The sequence below is a fragment of the Kogia breviceps genome, chromosome 15 (genome assembly GCF_026419965.1).
Source record: "Kogia breviceps isolate mKogBre1 chromosome 15, mKogBre1 haplotype 1, whole genome shotgun sequence".
NCBI lineage: Eukaryota > Metazoa > Chordata > Mammalia > Artiodactyla > Physeteridae > Kogia > Kogia breviceps.
In genome coordinates this window covers 844,963-864,313 of record NC_081324.1, presented here as the reverse complement: position 1 = coordinate 864,313, position 19,351 = coordinate 844,963, and the positions used below count along the sequence as shown (strand labels likewise).

Here is a 19,351-nt window from a genome sequence, read left to right as displayed (position 1 = left end):
GGTGTTTCAAACACTGACCAGGGTTTTCCGTATCTTTTCGCGTGTTTAATATAATCACAGAGAGGTGACATGCGTTTCATTGAGACAGAATTTCATGAGTTCAGTGAAACGGTGATCATAGTTTTGTTTCCAGTAAATATCTTAGACACAGATCTTGTCAAGTCAGCTAATGACTCTTGATTTAAAAACGCTACTGAGTGGTTTTATGTCGTGATGGGTGCCAGATATCTGGAGATTGGGGTGGAGACCTTAAATGGTCCATAAATTCCCACATATTTACACAGTAAACCAACAAGCGGTGTGAAGGGGGTAGTGACACCATCGCAGCCTTTGTGTCTCTTCGCGGGCTGCACGGTACAGTGTACATTCTAGTAGCGCCACGCTGCCTGCAGAAACTGAGACGTGAACATGCTAAGCTAAACTCCGCCACCCGCAGCACTTAGGCGTTGAGGATTTTTCCTGCTGATTGTCTTTTTTCTTTTTTTCCCCCTTAAGATACTGTTACTTACAATGAACAACTTTATAATACTGTGTATGGGACTGAAGTAGTCCTTAATGAAACCAGACTTTCTGGAATCTATTATATAGAAAAATTGTTAACTAATGTCTAGTAAATTCCCTGGCACAAACCATTAAATGCATTTTACTTGTTGGTATGCCAAAGGAAGAATTTAGATGGTAACATTTTGAATCACCGAACAAATCTCTGACTTTGTTATAGAAGCTCATCCGTATCATGACCTCGTATGAAGAAAATCTAGGGCTGGAAGTGAAAGTTTCCTTATAAATGAATGACCTTGTTTACTAATAAAAATTTAACCATTCCCTCTCCCAGAATTTTATTAGGAAAATAACCAAGCAGGTGGAAGGGTGTTTCCCCACACCCCCCCCGCCCCCAACCCCCGCACCATCCCATGCAGTTTCTTTAAAGAAACGCAGCAGTTCCTCTGGCCCTGTCCCAGGCAGGCTCCAGGGAGAAAGGCAGCCCTGGTACCTACCTGCCCGGCCATTCCCTCCCTGTGCCTCTGTGCTGGGGGGCCGCCAGGTACTGGCTTTCCCTGAGGAGGGGCTCTGATGTACTCCCTTCGCCTAAATCCCAGACCTTCCCATCAGGTACGGCCCAGCAGTTTCAAGCCACTAACAGGAACGCGTCCCTCAATATGTCACTTCCTGGGTGTTAGAAAGCCGCCAAATACTTTTCCAGCTCTTTGAAGAGTTCAGAGGGTGCCCTGAAGGGATGCAGTCACTGTGCTGGGGAATTTCGGGTGCAATAGCGTTAGAAGCCCTGGCTGTGTGTTCAGCCATTTCTTTAGCAAAAGCAGTAACAGAGCCCAGATTTTAGCAGCATTATTATTGATGTGCTTAAAAATCTAAGAGTATTTCCTCTTCAGTAATATATTTTATAAATTATATTTAAATGAATATTTAAGAGTATATTTGAAGGGTGTTTCTAAAATGCACACATACACAAACAATATTTAAAATAAGGGACTTGCCACATGCAGGAGAAAATAAAGTCACACACACACACCCATACCTCCCAGAAGAAAAATGTGCTAAAATAGTATAGCCTCCTCAGGATGAAAAATCGACCAGAAAATGAAAGGTGAAGACTGCCCCGTATTTCAAGAGATTTGCAGGAAGCCATGGTCTGCCCTTTCTTTCTGAGTCTGTTAAAATTTTAAGATTCCTAATAAAAGGCTTTCTTTAAAAATATCAGAACCATTTAGAGTTCTTATTAGAAAAAAATCTATTTTTCATGTTTCTAGGGAAAAAAGAATTTCCAAGAGTGGGGGGACTTTTAAAGTCTTTGAAGAAGCATAAAATAAAAGTCAAAGTTCCTAAGCGTATCAGTGACCGTGCACAAAAATCTGCTCTTGCTGGCGTTCTTCCAGACTTTTTTTTTTTTTTTTTTTAAAAACACAGTTACTAATCCCTAAACTCATGGGTATTGTGTTTTTAGATAGTAAGAATTCGAGAGTAGGTTAATGCTACTTGTAAAATATCTGTTAAAATAAATATAAAATTACCAAAATAAACTGCTTATTTAATTAGATTAAATTGAAATCAAATGCCTGACCTCAAATTTCACTTACATGACTGATGTTGAATGTTGAGGTTTCTGGTGTCGGTAGATAGCTCAGGCTTGAAGTAATCATTTTGAATTGGTGGGTGGTCTTAGCAAAACCATTCAAAACTGATAGCTTTCTACACTGTTAAGACAAAAATAAGGTAAATACATGCAGGATCTCTAAACCATTAATGTAAGCTGTTGCTACAACTTTATTGTCTGTAGATCTAAATCTTAAAAAAAAAAAAAAGCCTTAGCACTATACTACTGTACCGATTACCTACAGTATTTTGGTTGTCATATCTTTAACTATGACAAATATCAAATATCCTTATTTGATAGTGGGTTTTTATTTGGGAAATTTCCTTCAATATAATTAATTCATCACGTTAAAGTCTATAAATTCTGTCTTGGTTTCTTCATGAAAACATAGATATTTATGGTAACTTTTTTTGTTGTTAATAAAACTAAGATAACATGTATTATATATATACTGAATTGGCTGATTGAAGATCCAAGTTCTGCTTTCACCAAAAGCAGGCTTTCAGCGTTCGCAAAACAAAAAAAGCAACAATCTTGAGCGCCCTCTGCTGGCGAAGCGGCAACATACTGCACCTCCGCTTTTGCTTTCTCTCCCCAGCTAAGAGAAATGTTTTTCTAAAAGCAACAACGGAATATCAACAGGAAACTTGACAGCAGTGCACACAAATCGTATTCAGCATAGTGTTAGGATGATAGTGGTTTGGGTGGTGTAGTCTCCTTGCATCCCTGGTTTTTAAATAAACTGTGTGGACTATTGTAAAATAAGGCCGGAACTGCTGAACATTAGAAAATTATGGTCTCTTTGAAATAGTCAGTGCTGGATTTTCATGTAGTTTGTGTACATAGAGTACAAATTAAATTTCCAAACGGTTTCCAGACCGTTTTCCATATTTGTGCGCACTCATCTTTGTTTTAAACATGGCTTCGATGTGTCACAAGTTGAGCCTATTTGAAATAGTTTATAGTAATTATTAGAAACAAAAAATTAAACTAACCACTTAAAGTCACTATATTGCTTTAAATTTTGATGACTTTTTAATATACTGGTTACGCCTTAATAGAGGCTCTACTGTGACAGAGGCTGTCAGACGGTAACAGGCTTGACCAAAATTGTCCTGCATGAATGTAAAAGTAAGTCTGCGTTTTGTAAAAACAGACCTGACATGTGTATATGTGTATGTTCATAGATAATGTGCTATTATTCTGGCGTCTTTGATGATTATAAAATGTTACGTGCATATGTGTTATAGCAAATGCTCAAGCCACTATTGAAATTTCTCAAACGATCTGGTAGGTTGACAGTTTGAGAAGACAGCCGCATTCTGCACTCGTGAAGCCCCCTTCAAACTCAGCAAGTAATATGTTTGTAGATTTTAGGAATAATTTCACCCTTAACAACATGTTTATCGTGTCTAGCGGGGACAGAGTGATCTGACGACGCGCATTGTCCTAAACACGGAGCTGATCGGTACCAAGGTTGTGTAAACTAGGGGAGGGCTTGCACTGGGTTCCGCCTCCCCTGAGTTTCCCACAGTAACGTGGAAAGAGGTGGTACTTCCTTGTCGAGGAGCTGAGCTGTGCATTAAGGCTTTTTTTGTTTATCTAAAAAATATAATAACCACATTTTCTTTTTTTTGATTTTTTTGATGTGGACCATTTTCAGAGTCTTTATTGAATTTGTTACAGTATTGCTTCTGTTTTTATGTTTTGGTGTTTTGGCCACACGGTATGTGGGATCTTAGCTCCTCAACCAGGGATCAAACCCACACCCCTGCATGGGAAGGCGAAGTCTTAACCACTGGACCTCCAGGGAAGTCCCCCCATTTTATTTTATTTTTTATTTTTTTGGTGGTACGCGGGCCTCTCACTGCTGTGGCCTCTCCCGTTGCGGAGCACAGGCTCCGGACGCACAGGCTCAGCGGCCACGGCTCACGGGCCCAGCCGCTCCGCGGCACGTGGGATCTTCCCGGACCGGGGCACGAACCCGCGTCCCCTGCATCGGCAGGCGGATTCTCAACCACTGCGCCACCAGGGAAGCCCCCCCCCCCCATTTAAAAAAAATGTTAAATATTCAAGAAAAAAAAATCTTATGTGATAATTATTTGGTAAGCAAGGAAGAAACCTTAAATGCTGAATATAGAATAGTCAGGCAAAATTTATTTGCAGGTAAAAATGTAGAATATGAAATATTCTTTCAGAATAGACTTTTAAATGTTTATTGTGTAAATATAGATTTTGACTTTTAAAAATTAAGGTGATATAACATTAAGTATTATCATGCTGATACTTATTTAGGGAGCTTTTAACGCACAGATTATTGAGCCAATAGTCTAGAACGGCTAAGAGAAGCGCTTCTTATTTCGCAGATCAGTGGGGCAGTAAATGATAATAGCCGAGTTGTCTATGGGTGGGTGGAGCCTGTGTGCAGGACAGACACTTAGGACTGAGGCGTTCATATCCAAAGATGAATGAATAAATAAACTGGAGAATAAGGAAAAAAGGGCTACATCGCATCACTTTAAAAAAAAAAAAAAAAAAACTAATACTTTTAATTTAAACTCCAAACTGGAAAAAAGTTATTGCTGTAAGATTTAGGAGTTAGATTTAGTGTAAGAGTTTCAATTATTTGAATTGAAGGTCTGTACTTATTTTTTTTCTTATTTTTAAGATTCTACTAAAAGTAGAAAATATAGGACCGATTTGTTTCAAAGATATTTAAAAGAAATGTGTTTTTTAACGCGAATTTCAACTAGGTTAAAGCAGTAGCCCTATGTCAATTTTGTAGTCACAATCCAAATTCTGAATGATGCGGGGCTGATGGGCTGATCCGAGAATAGTTTAGCTGCTAAAAGATAAACAATGTTAACGGTAATGTTATAGTTTCTCCTAAGTAGTCTCTCACGTGTGAAGCTGTATTTCTGTCTGTGTAGAGTCATCGTGAGTGCATTTGCTAGTAGATTGGAGGCGTTTCTGTTTTTCAAATTGAGATATATTTACAGGGAAAATATAGGACAAATTAAAATGATATTTAGCTTTCTGCAAGAGTTTAAATTGGCTTTTTGACATTTTGCATCTTATAGTTTTGCTATACTAAAATACTTTTCACGTAGCAAATAAGGAAATGTGAGCTTTAGAAGCAAGGTTACAGTACTTGGATGTCCACATTAACATTGATCCACGGGTAATATCACGTGAGGAGCGGTTGGCAGTGCTTATTTTTATGCCTTTTGTTTTCTCTGCTACTAAGTTTTTATAACACAAGACTTCTACATTGATTTCTTGGGGACTTAGGGGGACTTTGAGACGGGCTGGAAAGGCGTTGTGTTACTGAGATAAGGTGGGGTCTCCTTCGTCCATGGGTGCCTTAAAAAACCTGACTGATCTTTTCTTGATTAAGCAGGAGGAGACCGTATTTACCTTTCATTGTTGGTATAAACCATTATTTTACTGAGACCCATTAGCTGTTTAAAACTTGGTACATAAATTAAAGCGGAGCTAAGTGGATTTGTGATCGTTGCCATTAGCAGCGTTTTAGATTATTCAGGCAATTACTGTGCTCAGTATCCCAGGGCAGCCCCGTCCCAGCACCATTGGGGCATCTCTGACATTATGCACAGATTGGCCCTTGGAGAGTAAAATTTCCAGTAGCATATTTAATTTTGTTATCACAGTTGTTTCAAATCAAACAAATATTATGACAAGTGGAAGAAAATTTGCTTTACTAATATAGGAAATTACAAAAATGTTGAAAATTACCTCCTAGTGTACTTACCTTTTCTTATACAGTCATAATTACTTCAACTGATTAGTGATATACCTTAGGGGTAAAAAGGTCTTGAAATCATAGTAAAAGGTATCTGGCCTGTTCAGGTGTTTTAGGAAATTTTTGAAAGAAAGAAGAGTTTCACATCAAAACTCAAGCTACCACCTTCTTTATAGAATCTGTAGCTTTAAAGTTAACTAGCTTTCATATTGAATAGTTTTTGAGTCCAGATTGCATTTTAGACAAGTTGAAGAAACTTTTAAGGGTGTTGTAGTGAAATGAGTATAAAATTGAAAGTGACCTTTAAAAAAATAGTTCAAGTATCTCTTTTCTTCTCACTGTGCTTTGTTAGAATTGACTGCCCCCCCCCCCCAAAAAAGATCATACTAAATACTATAGCTCGGTTGCAGTTATGTTCCAGGAAGAATAGTCATAGTTCAGGAAGGGCTCCTGAAAGAAAGCAGTGAACGGCCCATTACTGAGAAGCTGTGTTTTCTCTGCTAAACCTTTCATTCGTCCTTTAAGTTAGAAGGGGTTGGTGAAGACGACATTTAGTTATAGTCACTAGTCAGGCAGTTGACCGCATGTGTCCTCGTCAGTTAGAAAGGTATTAATACTTTGAATTAGCTGAATATCAACGTGCAGTGGGCTGCTTGTAATGTTTCCATCCTATATGGGTCGTTGTTTCAAAGGAAACGTTGTCCTCATTCCTGACTGTTTGGTCCAGCTCTTACAGTCCTTCACTGCCGCGATGCAGGGGAAAGTGGGAGGCAGTGGTTATGCATTTTGCAAGACAGTGATTCTTTATTTTATTACAAAAAAAGGCCAACTCTGGAAGGCCAGATTAAATCATTCCTTTCACTTTTTAATGGGATTTGGATGAATAGAGTAAAATATGCACTTTGCATTCATTGATAGCATCTTTACGTTGAGGTAATTGAGTCTTTTTTCCCTGACTGAATGAGTAATGACTTCATCTGACCCTCCGCGAGGCTTGGAACTTAGGCTGTCTTTGTCACCGCAGAGGGCCCGGGCTTTGAAACATGCTCCACTTCCCTGACTTAATTTTTCTTCATTTTAATCCCAAACCCTATTTTTCTCAATAATTCAAGCATAAACTATATAGTAGTTGAAGTCGCGGAAATTGCAAGGTATTTGTCCTGGTTCTGCCGGTTTTTAAATGGAGTTGATAAATCAGGCGCCATGGTCCTGGCCGCCGCTCTCACGGCGCCCAGTCCCGCTCCACCAGGGAAGCTTCCAGAACCGTTGGCGCGGTCCTTCCCGCTGCTCGTCCCGGGCCAGAAGTGGCGAGCCCGCACCTGCTGGCCCCATTGCCCGCTCGCCCGGTCACTACGCCGGAAGTGACCGCTAGGGGGCAGGGCGCTTCCCGCAGAGCCCTGCAGACACGGCCGGGCCGGGAAGGGTCTCAGCTGCGCACAGGTTCGTGGAGACAGCGCATCTCTAGGACTTGCCTAAAGTCTCTGGGGTTCCGAGTCTGAAGAGCGCGCGCCCAGAGGAGTCCACGTGTCCCAGGCGAGGGCGGGGGGCCTGAGGAGGGTGGGGCTTTGGAAGGGTGGGTCCTCTGTGGGGATGGTTTGGAGGGGCGAGGACTGCCGGGGTGACGACTGTGGAGAGGAGGGGCCTGGTGAGGGGAGGGACTTAGTGGGGGTGGGGCCTTGTGGTGGGGCGGGGCCTCTGTGGGTGGTGGCTTGGGGGCGAAGACTCCGCAGAGCCGCCCTGACCCTGGCCCCGCTCCCACCCCCAGGGCCCTTGCGGGTGGGGACCCGCGGCTCCCAGCCCACTGTGCGGACCCTGCAGTGTCGGGTTTGGTGTGGAGGTAGGGCGAGTGCGCTAGACAGACTTTCACCGGTGTTGCTTCTGGGTCCCTGTTGTCATTCCCATGGTTTGTGGAGCCTTCTAAAGGCCGTGAGGTGTCAACCAGCGGCATTGCTGATGACTGGCGGCTCTAAGAAGTGACTTCATCCATAAGCTTGGTGAGAGCAGATTTCTCTTTTATAGCAGATATTACTGGTGTTCGCCTTATACTTCCTACTAGATTGGCTGTTCCGTGAAGGGTAAAATCTCATAGTTTACTCATTTTTCATAACCGTAGAGTTTAGCAAAAATGTAGTAGGTATTTAAACTTGCTTGTATAATGAATGAATTTTCTTCAATGCTGCACTTAACTGGGTTTTCTGACAAAGTTTTGTGCTTTCTTTGTAACTGCAGGTTATAGCGTTCTCATGAGGCTTTGTGGCAAACCCTCATCAAAACCAGATATAAACTAAACAGTGAAGTGTGGAAAAGGCTAGCTTTTTATTGGCCAAAGACATGGTATTCAGAGGGCACTCCAAAATAAACTGGTATTAAGTAGGTTAGTAATTCTAAAAGTTTTAAATTTGAGAATAATAGTATCCCATTTATTTTATCAAAGTTTTGATAATCATGTTTTCTTTTTTAATTTCTCTTTTTCAAAATTTGTACTCGATTCAGGAGAAACTGAGATGGCAGATGGATAACCTGATGGGATTCAGTTTTCTGCTAGTGTCATATGAATTGCAGATAAGCAGTTCTGTTAAATACCTGCTGTGCCCTGGCCTGAGGGTGACCAGCAGTGACAGTGAGCTTTGCCGCGTTGTCTGGGCCTCTCCAGGCACCTCTGTTAGGAGATGGGTAACGCCAGTTGGCACAGGAGGAGAGTGAGGCAAGAACAGCCCCCAAGGCCTCACAGTTAGCAAGCAGAGATGCAAATCCAGGTTTTTAATAATAATAACAATGAGAATAGTAATAGCGTGCACGTAGGCTTGCTCTGTACCAGAAGCCGCGCTCCCTGTGCTGTGCGTCATCTCTTTCTCCCCCGGGTCCTGTCAGGAAGACACGTTACAGCCCATTTTACAGATGGGAAAACTGATGCTCTGCTTGCCCAAGGTCGTGCGGCCAGGTGGCAGAGCCAGTGTTCAAACTATAGCCCAGACACGGAGTCTTGAGGGATCTTAACTGCCGCACGGCGTCACGCGTCCTCTTTGCGGCTCTGAAGCCCTTCTACAAAGCCTGGCCCCGCCCTCCCCGCTCCTTCCTCTGCCCCCCACGCTGCATCGCACCGTAGGCTTTCAGCAGTGACGCTAAGCGCGGAGCAGGACTTGGTGGAGGTGCTGGGCTTGAAATGGAAGCTTCGTGCTTCCGAAGAGCTGTGTTCTCTTCACGTGTACAATGGACAGTGTTTGGATATGTCATTCTTACTGTCCCCAAGATCCCACACGGAACACACACACAGAAGGAACTAATTCTTACTGACGTGATTTTCCCGCACGGTTTGCTCGGCTGGTAGATGACCCAGAGGATGAATTGGGGTGCTGTGTCCCTCACTGGGAGGTCCTCAGGTGCAGGACTTGTGCACATCAGCAAGTTGTCATTGCAGGCTAACTACTCCACCTCTTGCTTTTCTTCTTAATTAAGAGAAGTTCTTTTCAGGGAGGCTCTTGGCAGAGAGGGATGACAGACATACTGTCCTGTTCTGAAGAAAATCCTAAGTGATTCCCTGACGTGGCACGTGCAGAGGAAAAGGCGCGTGTGCTCCCGGAAGAACTGGCCGGGCCGCCAGGCCGTCTGTGTGGCTCTCGTCCCGCGTCCCCTTTTGTCCAGTTGCTGGTCGTAACCTTGTCATCTAGAGAAGGGATCTGAGTTTTCTGTGGATGGGTACTCAGGACTCGTGCTGTGTCAGTAGACTCTTTCTGGAAGTGCTCTGGGACTGTGAGTCATTTTCAGAAGTTCTCCCTAAATCTCTAAAAGGCTTTGCAGAAAGAACTGTGAACGTCAGGAGAAGTTTTCAGAAGAAAATGTAAAGTTAGTCCATTTTTGTATTTCAGTACAATAAAGGCTAGTACAAAAGAAAATTTAAGAGTGTGGTTCTGTCCTAACTCTTCATTTTCTTTCAGGTTGGTTTGCTGGACCTTGAACTCAATCAGCTGACCAAAGCGCTGTTTTTGGCGTTGGTTGCCCTCTCGGTTGTCATGGTGACCTTGCAGGGATTCTCAGGTCCCTGGTACCGCAGTCTCTTCCGCTTTCTCCTGCTCTTCTCCTACATCATTCCCATAAGGTGGGTTTAAGAATGAAGAAAAACAGATGTCTGGTTTCATTGAATATGATGTTATTGAATGTATTGTTCTCAGTGTGAAAGAAATGATCCACCTAGAATGAAAGAGGGAAGAACCAAGGACTGACCCTAACCATAGCCACTTCTCACTCAGTGCCTGCACTGACTCCTGAGAAGTGAACATGATCCTGTAACTCCCAGGGAAAGAAGGCCACGCGCGGCCCACCGCGTTACCCTCGGCCGCTGCGGTTCTCAGCGCCAGAGGCCTGAGCTTGGGACCCTGCTGCCCACTCTGAGCCCCGGCCCCTGGTGTGAACCCCACTGCCGCCTGAAGTGAACCCCACTGACCCTGGTATGAACCCCACTGACCCTGGTGTGAACCCCACTGACCCTGGTGTGAACTCCGCTGACCCTGGTGTGAACCCCACTGCTGCCTGATGTGAACCCCACTGCCTGGTGTGAACCCCACTGCCACCTGAAGTGAACCCCACTGACCCTGGTGTGAACTCCACTGACCCTGGTGTGAACCCCACTGACCCTGGTGTGAACCCCACAGCCGCCTGATGTGAACCCCACTGACCCTGCTGTGAACCCCACTGACCCTGCTGTGAACTCCACTGACCCTGATGTGAACCCCACTGACCCTGCTGTGAACCCCACTGCCTGGTGTGAACCCCACTGACCCTGCTGTGAACTCCACTGTCCCTGCTGTGAACTCCACTGACCCTGCTGTGAACCCCACAGCCCCATGTGAGCCCCACTGCAAACCCCACCCAGTGCCAGCTCAGCCGGCCTCCTGGAGCTGAGCCTCAGGGTCAGCACTGCCCATCTTAGCTGTTAACCCAGTCCTTCCCACCTGTCCTTCTGCAGCTGCCAACAGACAGCTCCTATTCCCATATCTCTGAAGCACATCTTTTCTTTTTTCTTGGGAATTCCCAGGGTTTTTTCCTTTGCTTTCATTAATCTTGGTTTTCTTCATTTCTGTTGCTTGTATCAGTTCTGAAATGTTATGTGGTATCACTTCACTACTATTTCTATTGTACGATGGGAAAGGCCAAGTAAGAACTCTCCTCCTTCTTGTTTCTGGGGCACTTCCATGTTTAACTGATAAAAACCATTGAACAATATTCAACTTTTAGTTTTTAAATATTTTATTTAATTCTCTTTATTTATTCTCTTTGTTTTTTTAAATTCTCTTTAACTTCTTTCTTTAGTAAACTGACAATGTCAGTATGTATATCCTTTTTTTTTTAAGGGTTTCCTGTGCTGTACAGCAGATTCTCGTTAGTTATGTTTTATACATAGTATCAATAGTGTATATATGTCAATCCCCATCTCCCAGTTCATCCCACCTCCACTTCCCTCCTTGGTAACCTTAAGTTTGTTCTCTACATCTGTGTCTCTATTACTGCTTTGCAAGTAAGTTTGTCTGTACCATTTTTTTTAGATTCCACATGTAAGTGATATACAATATTTGTTTTCCTCTTTCTGACTTACTTCACTCTGTATGCCAATCTCTAGGTCCATCCACATCTCTGCAAATGGCACTATTCCGTTCCTTTTCATGCCTGAGTAATATTCCATTGTATATATGTACCACATCTTCTTTATCCATTCATCTGTTGATGGACGTTTAGGTTGCTTCCATGTCCTGGCCATAGTAAATAGTGCTGCAGTGAACATCAGAGTGCATGCATTGTATATCCTTTTAAAAAGTCTGATTATATGGGACTTCCCTGGCAGCCCAGTGGTTAATACTCTGCGCTTCCACTGCAGGGGGCACAGGTTCGATCCCTGGTCAGGGAACTCAGATCCCACGTGCCACATGGTGTGGCCAAAAAATTTTTTTTTTAAAGTCTGATTACAGGGGCTTCCCTGGTGGCGCAGTGGTTGAGAATCCGCCTGCCGATGCAGGAGACACGAGTTCGTGCCCTGGTCCGGGAAGATCCCACATGCCACGGAGCAACTAAGCCCGTGAGCCATGGCCGCTAGGCCTGCGCGTCCGGAGACTGTGCTCCACAACAGGAGAGGCCACAACAGTGAGAGGCCCGCATACCGCAAAAAAAAAAAAAAAAAAAAGTCTGATTACAAAATGAGAAAGGTACAAGGCTTTCTGCAAATCTGGCTTGTTCTAGTTTTTCCATCAACAATTTTATATTTAGGGTAACATGTTCAGTCAAGCTTGGAGAGACTTACTAGACAGAATTATGACTGTACCTCTGTTTAGCTCCATAATATCATTTAAAAAATACTTCTACTGGGCTTCCCTGGTGGCGCAGTGGTTGAGAATCTGCCTGCCAATGCAGGGGACACGGGTTCGTGCCCTGGTCCTGGAAGATCCCATATGCTGCGGAGCGGCTAGGCCCGTGAACCGTGGCCGCTGAGCCTGCACGTCCGGAGCCTGTGCTCCGCAATGGGAGAGGCCACAACAGTGAGAGGCCCGCGTACCGCAAAAAAAGAAAAAAAAATACTTCTACTAAATCTATTGAGATGATTTTTCACCTTAAATTTTTCTTCTTTAACATATTAATACGCTAAATTAAACTGATTGACTTTCTAATGCTATACCTACCTTGTATTCTTTGTGGGGAAAAACACACCTTGGTCATGGTATAATATGCCTTCATGTATTACTAGGTTCCATTTGCTTGTAATTTTTGTGAAATTTTTACATTGGTTTACATGAGTGAGATTGACTTATAACTTTCCTTCTCACATCATTCTTTTGGTGTTTAGTATCAAGATTATGCTATTCTCATAAAATATATTGATGAGTCTTCTGTAAAATATTTTTGTTTAAAATTGTAATTTTTAATTCCTTGGACATATTTACATCAAGGAGGCCATGTCAGCCTGAACTTTTTGTTGTGGAAAGATGTTTGACAGAGTTGATTTCTTTACTAGTTTAAATATATTTCTTAAATAGTTATAGTTTAAATAGTTAACTTTAAAGAGTTAGAAAAGCTGCTTTCAGGCTTTTAATTTCCTCTTGAGTCAGTTTTGGAAAAGTTACGGTTTTCAAGAAGTATGTCAACTGTACCTAAATATTCAAATTTTTTAAAAAATTTAAAAAATTTATTTATTTTTGGCTGCGTTGGATCTTGGTTGCTGCATGCAGGCTTTCTCTAGTTGCGGCGAGCGGGGGCTACTCTTCCTTGCGGTGCGCGGGCTTCTCATTGCGGTGGCTTCTCTTGTTGAGGAGCACGGTCTCTAGGTGTGCGGACTTCAGTAGTTGCGGTACGTGGGCTCAGTAGTTGTGGCATGTGGGCTGTAGGCTCAGTAGTTGCAGGCATGGGCTTAGTTGCTCAGCGGTATGTGGGATCTTCTGGGACCAGGGCTCAAACCTGTGACCCCTGCGTTGGCAGGCAGATTCTTAACCACTGGCCACCAGGGAAGCCCTCAAACTTTTTAAATTAAATTTTGTTAATAGTGTTTTCTTATTATCTCTTCTTATATGTAGGATCTGTGATATTGATCTTCTTCATTCTTGATACTTATTTCTGCCCTTTCTCTTTTTTTTTCTCGATTAGTCTTCCAGTGGTTTGTCAACTTTAGCAGTCTTCAGGTTGAGTTTATTGATTTTCTATGCTATATAATATTTTTCTATTTTATTAACGTTACCTTACCTTATTTCTTTCCTCCTACCTTCTTTGGTTTGTATTATTCTTACTTCTTCAGATAGATGCTTGATTCACTAGTTTTCACGTTTTTTTCCCTTTTTTGAATATATGCAGTTGAGGCTATAAATTTCTCTGTAAGTACTACTTTGGCTGCATCCTAAAAGTTTTCATATGTATAATGTTTTTGTTATTGTCAACTACAGAATATTGTTAAATCTCCACTGTGATTTCTTCTTTGACCCATAGTTATTACAAAGTTATTTCTTAGTTTACAACCATATTTGACTTTTCTAAGTATGTCTGTTCATATTTGACTTAATTGCATTGTTGTCAGAAAACATAGCATTCATTATTTCAGATCTATGAAATATGTTGAGACTAGTTATAGGGCCTGATATTAAGTTGGTTTTTGTAAACATTCGCTGTGTGCTTGAAAAGAACATGGAATCTGAATTGTTGGTTGCAGTGTTTCGTATGTCCGTTAGGTCAAGATTGTTCATCTTGTTTTTCAGTTTCTGTGTACCCCTGCTTGATTTTGTTCTATACCTTTTCTAACAGTTACTGAGGGTTGTGTTTAAATCTCCGATCAGTATTGTGAATTCATCTATTTTTCCTTGGAATTCTGTCTGGTTTTGGTATCATATATTTTGTGACTTTGGCATTGACTATATACAAATTTTTTTTTAACATCCTTTATTGGAGTATAGTTGCTTTACAGTGTTGTGTTAGTTTCTGCTGTATAACAAAGTGAATCAGCTATATATATACATATATCCCCATATCTCCTCCCTCTTGTATACAAATTTAAATTTCTATATATTTCTGCTGAATTAGGCATTTTCTCATTACAAAGTGACTTTATATCCGCTAAAGCTTTTTGCATTAAATTCTACTTTGTTTTATGTTAATATAGTAATGCCAGCTGGCTTTAATTTGCTTGGCATGTCTGTTTCCATCTTTGTACTTTCAACTTTTCTGTGTAATTATATTTATATGTGTCTCTTGTAAATAGCGTAAAGTTTAATTTTTATCTACTCCCATAATTTTTGACTATTTAGTGCATACATAATTATTGTAATACTGTTATAGTTTTAGTTTAAATCTATCATTTTATATTGTGCTCTTAATGTGACTTAACTAGTCTATATTTTTCTCCTTTCTTACCATTTTATTATTTTTTATAATTCCACTTTTTTTTCTAGTAGTTTGTAAGTTTTATAAGCAGTTTCTGTTCTTTTAGTATTTATCCTAGAAATTAAAAACATTCTTAATTTCTCAAAGTCTAAAGGTAATCATTTCCTTTGCATGTCACCTTAGAAGTGTTTAACTGCATTTACCCCTTCTGACCTAATCCATTTTTGTCATTTATTCTAATTGTAGTTATTCTTAAACTCCAAGATATTACTGGGGTTTTTTGGTTTTTTAATTAATTAATTAGTTAATTATCTTTGGCTGTGTTTGGGTCTTCGTTGCTGTGCGAGGGCTTTCTCTAGTTGTGGCAGGCGGGGGCCACTCTTCATCGTAGTGCACGGGCCTCTCACTGTCGCAGTCTCTCATTGCGGAGCACAGGCTGCAGACGCGCTGGCTCAGTAGTTGTGGCTCACGGGCCCAGTTGCTCTGCAGCATGTGGGATCCTCCCAGACCAGGGCTCGAACCCGTGTCACCTGCATTGGCAGGCAGACTCTCAACCACTGTGCCACCAGGGAAGCCTGATATTACTGTTTTATACATTCCCTCTTTTTAAAAAATTATTTATTTATTTATTTTGGTTGTGCTGGGTCTTAGTTGTGGCACTCAGGATCTTCGTTGCGGCATGAGAGATCTTTAGTTGAGACATTCAGACTTCTTAGTTGCAGCATGCAGACACCCAGCTGCGGCATGCGAACTCCCAGTTTGCGGCATGCATGCAGGATCTGGTTCCCTGACCAGGGACCAAACTCGGAACCCCTGCATTGGGAGCGCGGAGTCTTAACCACTGGACCACCTGGGAAGTCCCTACAGATTCCCTCTTAATTTTGGTTTATCCATGTTTTGTTCTTCTTCTTGCATTTCACACCTTCCATGTAGAATAATTTTCCTTCTGTCAGAAATTTATTTTTTTAGTTTTTGTTTAGTGCTGGTCTTTGTTGGGAACTCTCTAGATTTTTGCTTGGCTTTTCTTCTTGAAAAATAGTTTCACCTGTGTATAAATTTCTAAGTTGTTATGATTATTTTACTCTCTTTTGGCTTCCATGGCTGCTGTCTACTAGCTGTCATTTAAATCTTACTCCCCTGTGACCCTTCCAGCCTCTTCCAGATTTTCTCTCTGTTGTTGGTATCCTGCTTTCTAATACAATGTCTAGATGAATGTTTATTCTTGAATCTATATATAGGTTTCTTTCATTCATCCAAGAAAATTCTTAGTTTGTCTTTTTAAATACTGCCTTTGCCCTATTTTGTCACCTCTCTTTCAAGGTTGGTTAGATATCCACACTGTACTCTTTGTTTCTCCTGTTTTTACTTTTGTATTTCCCACCTTTTTGTCTCTGTGCTTTATTCTATTAATAAGTAATATTCCTAGTGCCCTGTCTTCCAAGTCACTAATTTCATCTTTGGCTGTGTCTAATCAGCTATTAAACCAATCAGTTTCTTAATTTCAATTATTGGGTTTTTGTTTGTTTGTTTGTTTGTTTTGTGATACGCGGGCCTCTCACTGTTGTGCCCTCTCCCGTTGCGGAGCACAGGCTCCGGACGCGCAGGCCTAGAGGCCATGGCTCACGGACCCAGCCGCTCGGCGGCATGTGGGATCTTCCCGGACCGGGGCACGAACCCGTGTTCCCTGCATCAGCAGGCGGATTCTCAACCACTGCGCCACCAGGGAAGCCCTTATTGGTTTTTTTTTTAGTTCTAAAAATTTCATTCAATTTCTATATCACATTGACTATTTCATTTTTATATTTGCCTATTCCATGCAAATATTCTTCTAATTGTTCTTGTGTATCCAGGTGTTTTATAGTTTGTGTTTGTCACGTGTAATATCTGATGCCTTTCACAGTTTTATTTTTTCCTTGTGGCTCTTGTTCGTGGTATGTTGTTTGTGTACTGTGTGGTGTTTGCTGTTGTGTTGTGCTGTGGTTTATTTGGGTTTTGTTTGTTTGTTTGCAATTATATTTAAAAAACTAACTATAGGAATCATTTGAAATAAAAGATGAAAGTATGTTTTTCCAGGACAAATACCCTGCTTCTAAACTGTGTACCTGGAGGTACTGCCTGTCTTGGAACATCTTCAACCAAGTTCAAGGTTCACAGTTACTGAATTATTCAGGAAATGTGAGCCTGGCTCCATCTCCACGTGTAGGTACCTTGGTCCAGGTTCTCCCTAAGTTTGAGAGTTAGCCCTTCATGGCCCCACCCGTCATGGGAAGGAGGCCCTCTTGTTGGACCTCCACCTTTTGATGTTCCTGGTCTTTACTTTTGCTCCTTGAACAGGTGGACTATGAAAGAGCAAGTCCAAACTCTTGGGGAGGGCGTGTGCTCTCAGGGCAAAGGAGATTGTATGGTCCCTGACCTCTCTGGTAGCTGATTTGGATTTAGTCCAGAAATTTCTCACTATCTACTCAGTTCTTTATTTCTTTTAAGAATTAAAAAAAAATTATACAGTATTTCTTATTGTTTTCAGTGGGAACATTGGTTCAAATAAAATACCTCCCATTACCCTAGGTCACAGAACTTTTTTGCAGTTTTTCTTTTTTTTTGACCGTGCTGTGCAGCTTGTGGGATCTTAGTTCCCCACCCAGGGATTGAACCCAGGCCACGGCAGTGAAAGCGCCAAGTCCTAACCACTGGACCACTAGGGAATTCCCTACAATTTTTGTGTAAAGGAAGTTATACAAATTTGATTAAGTTCCATGGCAGTACTTTCCAACCTAAAATTTTGAGGTCTCAAATATGATAAACCTTATTCTTAAGAATGCACCAAGCTTTCTTTTAACAAAAAAAATACAACTATATTATCATAGAAAACCTGGGAAATGAAGGCTTTTAAAAAAAATCACAAACTATAGTATATCTATACAATGAATACTATCCATGAATAAAAAGGAATAAACTGTTGATCCATACGATAACTTGGACATAACATTCTTGAAGTTACAAGAGTGTAATGGTGGAGAATAAATCACTGGTTGCCAGGGGTAGGGCTGGGACAGGTGTGACTCTTGAGGGGGAGGAGGAGGAGGATCCTTGCTATAATGGAGACGGCTGTGTCCTGGGGGAGACGGATGGACAGGGTGGTGATGGGAATCTCTCCAGGCTTGGATCAAGTCTGCCTTTGAGTTCACCGTATTGTCGCATCAGGTCTGTGTTTGGATAACATGCAGTGGTCGTGCAACCTGTTACCTTCAGGGGAAGCAAGTGAAGAGCACACGGGACTCTCTGTCCTGTTTGCCACTTCTTGTGAGTCTAAACTATTTCAAAATTAGAAGTTATTAAAAAGCACCCTTCATCTATGAGAGTGAGTATGGGTCTTAGAGGCAGACTTCAGGCTCTTGAGTCAGGGGGTGTGAGTCTGCTTTCTTGCCTTGATGCCTTGACAGCTGTGGCCGCGGGCAGGTCTCCCAGTCTCTGCACCTCAAGTTTTCTCATCTGTTTCTCCATGGGGCAAAGCTGTGTATAAAACAGTGCGCCAAGAGCGTGACTTTGCTCTTTGTGCCTTTGTCTTTCTGGCTCTTCTTACATTCAGCTTCTTGTATCTATTTGTGTTGGCTTTTAATAGAATGCTGAGTACCTCTTTCATCTTATCAGATGCATTTACTACCTCATTTGCCTTTTAACTAGACTGTGGTGTTTCTTCATGAAAGAGCTACTGATGCAGTTTTTAGACGATGTGAGTGTGAGGCAGAGGGGGGTTACCTAGTGCCCAACGGCCCCTGGGGAAGGATGGGCCGCTGCTGTCTGGGCGAGGCTGGAACAGGGAACCGGCGTGCCTTCGGGCTCTTCCCGCGCCTGCGGACTCGCGCGCTCGCCGCCGCTGGCTACACAGATGGCGCTGGACGCCTCGGGCTCGCGTTCTGCTTGCTTAATTACACTCGTGAAAAGCGAGTACTCTGCAACCCGTTGAGGAAAACTCCCGAGAGGGCACCAGCTTCCCTGTGCCACTGCGTGCAGTGTGGACTGTCCAGGCCCAGCACGGGGGTGGCCGTACCCACTGGCTGGGCAGGGCGGGCCCTGAGAGCGCGGGGCCGCCTCCTGCCAGCCCCCCAGCCCCGCTGCGTGGCTTCGCTGTGGGCAGTGTTCCCTTCGGGCCGAGAGCCAAGCTGAGCTGAGCTTCCGCAGCCCGGGGAGGCTCCTGACTTTCTGCCCCAGGCTTTCCCTCCATCAGCTTCGTTATTAAGATAATGCTGGATCTGGGGTGTTTGCCCTGTTTCCTTTTGCTATTCCTTCATCCTTTGACTTTTGGAGACATTTTAAGGTGTTATCTGTTAAATTGCTTGTAATTAGAATATTGATTTATTTGTTTAGAAACTGACAGATGTGCTATTTTTAATAGGAATATTTACCCTTTCACATAATTGACACAGACTCTTTGGCCTCACTTCTGCTGTGTGTATTTGTACTGTTGCTACACAGATGTTTTACATGCATGCGCGCACATACAGCCCTGCAAGCCCCCCCCACCCCCCGCATGCGGCCTGAGACCACTCTGAATGCTGGGAGAATCCTGAAGTCCTCTGTCTCCATTCACCCCAGGATTTGACCCTCTGATCGGCATTTGGTTGTTGTGG

General features: G+C 42.5%; 1 protein-coding gene across 6 annotated transcripts in view; it reads left to right on the top strand.

The window, feature by feature from the left end:
- ATP9B (ATPase phospholipid transporting 9B (putative)) overlaps positions 1–19,351 on the top strand; it is a 205,300-nt gene that overhangs the window by 120,115 nt on the left and 65,834 nt on the right. For all 6 annotated transcript variants that reach the window (XM_059040457.2, XM_067015936.1, XM_067015933.1 and 3 more), the window contains one exon: positions 9,812–9,972. In XM_059040457.2, the coding sequence (XP_058896440.1) occupies positions 9,812–9,972 (161 nt within the window). The remainder of the gene's footprint in view (positions 1–9,811; positions 9,973–19,351) is intronic.